This window comes from Mirounga leonina, unplaced genomic scaffold, assembly GCF_011800145.1.
Source record: "Mirounga leonina isolate KUSES-001 unplaced genomic scaffold, KU_Mleo_1.0 Mir_99, whole genome shotgun sequence".
NCBI classification, from domain to species: Eukaryota; Metazoa; Chordata; class Mammalia; order Carnivora; family Phocidae; genus Mirounga; species Mirounga leonina.
This window is the reverse complement of record NW_023270971.1, coordinates 6,115,113-6,121,636: the sequence shown is the minus strand read 5'-3', so window position 1 is coordinate 6,121,636 and position 6,524 is coordinate 6,115,113. Positions and strand designations below refer to the sequence as shown.

Here is a 6,524-nt window from a genome sequence, read left to right as displayed (position 1 = left end):
AAGTCAGAATTCCAAATCAGCCACAAATGAGTGATTCAGTTAACATGCCTTATCTGTAAAAAGGGAAATGAAAACAGTTATCTATTTGATAATTTTGTAAGGATCAAATGAAACAATCCATATAAATTGCTCGGCCCAAGCTAGTGTATAACAGATATTGAATAATTTGTTCTTATTTTGCCCAGTACATAGTAGACCACATAAAGAGTGATCGCGGCTGTTGTTGTTATTGCCCTCCGAGCCATGAGGAGCGCTGCCGCCTCCGGGCTGACCAGGCCCGGGGTCAGGATACAGGAAGTCCGTCCAGTCGCGGCGCCCCGCCATCTTTGCACACTGGCCCGCCTCACTCAGATGTAGCTGCTTCGTGCAGTCTCAGAGGTAGACCCGCTCGCAGCGACACCCTGCCCCTTGCCTTTTTTGGTACTCTTTTAAGCAAAGCGCCTTTACCGAGGGCGAGTCTTCAACTCCCTAGAAACGTTAAAGCCGGCATCTTCCGGGAGCCGGCTTCGTTCGGTGACCTCAGGCGTACACTTCCGGGGACGCGGACGTGACCCGTCGCCCCGCCCACTCCCACTCTCTCTTTCCGGTAGCGGAGTCTGGAGAAGACGCGCAGGTAGGAGGCCTGGGCGAGGACAATCGAGTGGCATCCTGGGACAGGGGGCACTCACCGGGGCCGGGGTCGCGGGCCTGGGGTGTTTCCGTGGAAGCTGAGCCAGGTGCGGGCGAGACGGGCGCGGCCGGCCGAGCCCAGACTCAGGGTCGCGCCTTGTCTCGGAAGGTGGCGGTCTTCTCTCGAGGAGGAGCTTGTGAAGTGGGGGGTGAGTGCGGCTACAGCCCTGAAGGCCCGGGCTCCGCGCTGCCGCCACCGCTACGTGTAAGGGGCCGCACAGCGTGGTTGCGAAGGAGCGGGGACCCTAGTCAGTAATGGCCTCTCACCTTTACTCCGCCGTCCCTAATCCCTAGTCCGTGTCCTTGCTTGGGAAATAGGGTTAACTGTCGCCCCGACCCCATAGAGTTGTAGTGGGGGTTCAAGGAGGGAATCAGGAGAAACGGCCCTGTGTTGGGTGCTCCCTAAGTCTGGGTGATTGCCAAGTCTGGCACGTTGCAAGTACTGGACGCTTAGGGCGCGCCGCACGAAGCCAGAAGTCGGGGCTTAGGGAATGTGCATCAGTGTTTGCTGAGCACCTGCTGTGCGTTTGTAATTTATTCTCCAAGGACCATTGTCATCACCACTTAAGGGCGACACGGGGTGGGGAAACTGCACGTGGGCATTTGTTGAGTGGCCACTGCAGGCATTCGTATTCATGCTTCCTTACTTCACATCTGCTGGGGTCTTTCTGGGCTTCTCCAGGCAGAACTTAAAAGCTTCTCTTCCTGTGAGCTCCCTTGGCACCTTCCTTGCAATTCTTACTCTGTTGGATCTAACTAAAGCGTAGGAGTAGTTAACTTTGTACACCCAAGGCCTACACTTGTAGTGCTTACTGTGATCACTCACTAGACCTTGTATAAGGAAGGCACTGGGGAGATCCGGGAACGCAGGAGACGTGAACTTCTCCAGGTCTGGAATTGTGGTTATTCGTGGAATAGAGGCATCTTGATACAGGGTAGAGAGTGCTGGACTGGGGGTTGGGACACTGGTTTGTAGGTTTGGTTTTGCCACTGTCTTTACAAACCTAGGCAGGGCTGTGTTTGTCTTCACCTGGAAGGTGACAGCCCAAGTCATCTGAGCCTTGCTTGTTTCTAGTGTCTTCTGAAAGTGTTAGGAAATTGTTCTGATTTTTGAGTCTCAGGAGGCCTGGGGCTTTGGTCAGAAAGTAGGTCCTCTCTTAGCCTTCGTATTACTGTCCTCACCTGCTTTCCTCCTGTTAGCGTCTCCCTCCCCTACGGTCTGTGACAGTTTAATTCCATCACATGCCATGTCAGATTACAGTTACCTGGTTTCACTAACATTGAATTTTGGGGATGGGGCTTTTCTTTTAGCCTTCTAAGAAGATAAGTTTTACTGCCTTTAATGCTTGATTCTAGTAAAAGTTTAAGAATTTGGTTTTAATCAGCTGTGGAAGGACAGCAAGAGATCAGTTGTCAGAGAATGATAGCATTTAAACTGGCTTTTGGAGGGATCTGGTAGAGCACAGGATATAGTAGATGAAGCTAGAGGGTATGTGGGTAAGGGACCCTTGAATTCTAAGCCAAGGAATTGGTGCAGAGTTCAGGCAGCAGGTGCCTTCCATAAAGGGTCTTCAGGTGTCACCAATTCATGGGTAGGTTATTGGCCTTGGCTTTGTACTAACCTTTTTGGATGTGGTCTTAAAGTCTTCTTTGAGCCTAACCTGTACGTGATACTTGGGGGCCAGGAAACCAGAAACACTCCTGGCATTGGAAGTATTGTGATTCGTAGACCAGGAATCTCTTAACCTGGTTTTCATTTCTGCTCTTCAACTGACTTGCTATGTCACCCTAAACAAATCATCAAAAGTTTCTCAGGATACATATTGGAGGCAGTAAGGCTCAGGGATAATGGATTTGCCCGGGTTTGTAGAGCTGTCAGTTGAACTTGGAGGTCTCCAGAGACCTAAGCCAGTTTTTGAGGCCCACTTGGTAAAAAATTGAGGGATACTTATGATCTGCTTAGAACTCTAGGCTCCTTTCCTATAAGTGCTGTGAGCTGTGCTTTTGGTAGATTCAGGAGAAGGGTTATCTCAAGGTACTTTGCTTTCTTTAGCCATCAGTTAAAAGCCCCTAAATGCAGGGAGAAATGAGTTTTAGGCAGAAATGAGGTTTCACAGACCAGGGTGGAGGGAAGCAGGACACAGAGGAGCAAAACTTGGGAGATTTCCTTCAATAGCCAGGAAGAAAGTGTTGTGGAAACCTTGTCCATTGCTAATGTTGGATTTTTTTCCTTCTTTCAGAAATGGCACCTCGCAAGGGGAAGGAAAAGAAGGAAGAACAGGTCATCAGCCTTGGACCTCAGGTAGCTGAAGGAGAAAATGTGTTTGGTGTCTGCCATATCTTTGCATCCTTCAATGACACTTTTGTCCATGTCACCGATCTTTCTGGCAAGTGAGTACCTGGGTGAAGAGGCACAGACCAAACTGGCAAGGGTCTAGGGGAAGAAATGCCCCTGAAACTGGTTGGCAGGTTAAGGGGTTCTCGTGAAAGAATTTAAAAGAATGTTCAGATAAGGAAATGCATTTGGCTTTTTGGCCACAAATACTGTGATTTCCCAGGCACTTGGGTTACGAGAAAGAAAGAGACACGTCTTCTGCCCTTAATGATCTTAAAGTGTAGTCCTTGAATCCTCAATCTCTTGGTACTTTGTAGGAGCAGGGGTGGACAGAAGTCCACTCTATGTACAGATTCTGGCTGCTATTAGCAAGTTTTTATGACACGTGAAGTCACTCAAATACTAAGCTTTGGTTTTCTCATATAAGGTGAGAGCTCATGGAGCAATTGGGAGGATTAAATGCAAAAGTAAATTTATGTTGTTAATAACAGTGTTCATTTATTTTGGGTCTTTGAACCCCATCAGGGCAGAACCCATGGCCATAGTCTTGTTAGAAAGGAGGATGCATATTCAAGTTAACCTTCATCCTCTGCCATACCTGAACTCTGGCAGTCTTTACTCAGTAGGGGTGTGATAAGCACTCAGAATTCTTGATGGATGAGAGAAATGACTGAGCTTTTGTTCCCAGGGAAACCATCTGCCGCGTGACTGGTGGAATGAAGGTGAAGGCTGACCGAGATGAGTCCTCTCCCTATGCTGCCATGTTGGCTGCCCAGGATGTAGCCCAGAGGTGCAAGGAGCTGGGCATCACTGCCCTCCACATCAAACTACGAGCCACAGGAGGAAATAGGTACATAAGGCAGGGGCTGGGTGGTGAGATCTCTGGGCCTGGGTGCCAGAGCACCGAATTTGAGGCTTGGTTTTTCTCTTGTAACTTTGCACAAGACATCATAAGTGTGTTCGTATTTAGTAGTTGGTTGCTGCACCACTGCTTCTACTCCTCCCACCCCCCAACTTACTGTTCATTGAGCACTCAGCTGCATACCAGGTATTGTGTTCTAGGTACTAGAAAAGAATGATCGAAAAGGGTAGTTAAAGCCTCTACTCTTCCTGTGTAGGTAGAAGAGGCCGACTTTAAACAGCCTGACTAGGGGAACATGCGCCTTCCATTTGTGGCAAGTGCTGGGAAGTAAGAGGTACAGTGTGAGGGTTGGGAGTTAATGATAAAGTGAAATGTCAGCTAAGACCTAAATGTTGTGCCAGGAGTTGGTCCAGTGAAGGAAGGGCAGGGAGAGAATATTCCAGCCAGATACAAATGCAGGAAAAAGGTCTTGAGTGGGAATGAACTTGATACATCTATGGGAAAGAGTTGCATGAGTATGATCAGAGAGATAGGAGAAAGTTCCTGCTAGGTCTTAAAGGAAGCAGTAAGGATTTGGACTTTAGCCAAAGAGGGTGGGGGGGGAAGCATAAGAACTTTTTAATAGTAATGACCTGATGAGATTGGAGTCTTGTTTTTGTGAGAGAGAATATGTGTGGGCGGGGTGCGGTACAGAGGGAGAGAGAATCTTAAGCAGACTCCATTGCTCAGCGCGACCCTGAGATTGTGACCTGAGTTGACATTGAGTTGGACCCTTAAGTGCCCAAGCCACCCAGGTACTCCAAAGATTGGGGATTTTTCTTTATTTTAAAGATTTTATTTATGTATTTGACGGCGAGAGCAGGAGCACAAGCAGGGGGAGTGGGAGAGGGAGAAGCAGGCTTCCCACTGAGCAGGGAGCCCAGTGTGGGGCTTGATCCCAGGACCCTGGGACCATGACCTGAGCTGAAGGCAGACGCTTAACGACTGAGCCACCCAAGTGCCCCTAGGGGGATTTTTTTTTTTTTTTTTTTTAAAGATGACTCCTGCTTCAGGGTACCTGGCTGGCTCAGTTGATAGAGCATGAAACTCTTGACCTCTGAGTCATGAGTTCAGGCCTACTGTGGGCATAGAGCTTACATTAAAAAAAAAAATGCTGTGTGGGCAGCAGACCAGAGAAAGTGGTCCTCTGGAGAGATGCTAGTGTTTTGGTTTTGGGTGGGGGAAGCAGCTGGAAATGGATTGCCAAAAAAAAAAAATTATAGCCTTTGGCAAGAAGGACAGTTCCTTAAGTGGGCTGCAGGCAGAGCAGAGCACAAACTCTGACGCATGGGCCAGAAAGTACGCAACAAAAACCATACGTGGCCCCCTAAGCCTTAAATATTTATTGTTTGGCCCTTTACGAAAAGTTGCAGATTCCTAAACTAGAGGGTTGTGGGATCTAGAAGGAACCCCTAATGAGTTGGACAGAGCTTTTCTTCATGTAGATCCTCATTTCCCTAGAACCAAGACCCCTGGACCTGGGGCCCAGTCAGCCCTCAGAGCCCTTGCCCGCTCAGGAATGAAGATCGGGCGGATCGGTAAGTTCCTCCCTCTAGCTAGCACTTGGATTTGCTTTGAAGCATTGACCCCAGAAAGTTTGTGTTGTACCCAGTGGGATGCAGTGCCTGGTTTGGGGTCTATTGGCAGTTAGGGTGCCACAGTTAATGGAGTTGCAAGAGGCCCACCATATGACAGAATTTCCTCCCTGAGCACCCCTGTCACCTTGATGTGCATGTTGACAGCACAGTTTGATTCCTGAACCTCTGTGCCCCACACTGCCTGGTGTGCAGGGCTTGAGACTGGCTGGTGGAACTGACGGGAGATGAAATGTCTCTTTCAGTGTTTCTTACGGGAGTTGGCATTTTATGTGGTCTGTCCCCTGAATTGTTAAGACCATCCATATCCTTGGTTCTTTCCTACAAAGTATTAGAGCATGCCAATCATTTTAACAGTGGAAAATGAGTGCAGGGAGCAGCACCTCCCATGGTTGAGAATCACAGCGAGTCACCTACATCTGTGTGGTGCCTGCCCCCTCACGCCTGTGATCTCCTGGCCTCTTAGAGCTCTTAAGAAGGTGTTAGCCCTTCCCTGTTTCTGTACACAAGGTAGCATCACATACTGATCGGTCTAGTTAATGGTTCAGCCTATTACCTTTTGGAAAGGAGGTAGTTTTTAGTTGCCCCTGTTTAGAAGAATCTTTCCACTAGAGAGTCCCTGAGCTGGGTGTCAGAAACCTGATTATTTCACCTCCTTCTGACATTGTAAGTTGAGTGCCTTTTCTGACCCTCAGTTTCCCCTTCAGAAAAGTGAGTTGAGACCACATCAGAAATTTTGAGGAAGCAGCAGATGGGGCAGTCCATGTCCATGTGTTATATACTGAGGATTCACGTGGGGAGCAGCGGGATTCACTGCTGGTCTGTTAGACCACTGGTCTAGGGAGGCCTGGACTCTTTCCCATCCATCTCTAGGCAATGATGTTTTCTCTTCCTCCCCACAGAGGATGTCACCCCCATCCCCTCCGATAGCACCCGCAGGAAGGGGGGTCGCCGTGGTCGCCGTCTGTGAAAAGGATTCCTCAAATTACTGTTTTCTGTTAATAAATTGCCTTTGTGTGAGCTA

The 6,524-nt window shown here is 48.7% G+C and overlaps 1 protein-coding gene across 1 annotated transcript; it reads left to right on the top strand.

Moving 5' to 3' along the window:
* The first annotated feature begins 508 nt into the window (after nt 1–508).
* On the top strand, nt 509–6,524 carry LOC118006829 (40S ribosomal protein S14). The gene is made up of 5 exons (XM_034999644.1): nt 509–613; nt 2,910–3,060; nt 3,693–3,854; nt 5,367–5,443; nt 6,403–6,524. The coding sequence occupies exons 2-5, from the start codon at nt 2,912–2,914 to the stop codon at nt 6,468–6,470; spliced, it is 456 nt and encodes a 151-aa protein (XP_034855535.1). The 5' UTR covers nt 509–613; nt 2,910–2,911; the 3' UTR covers nt 6,471–6,524.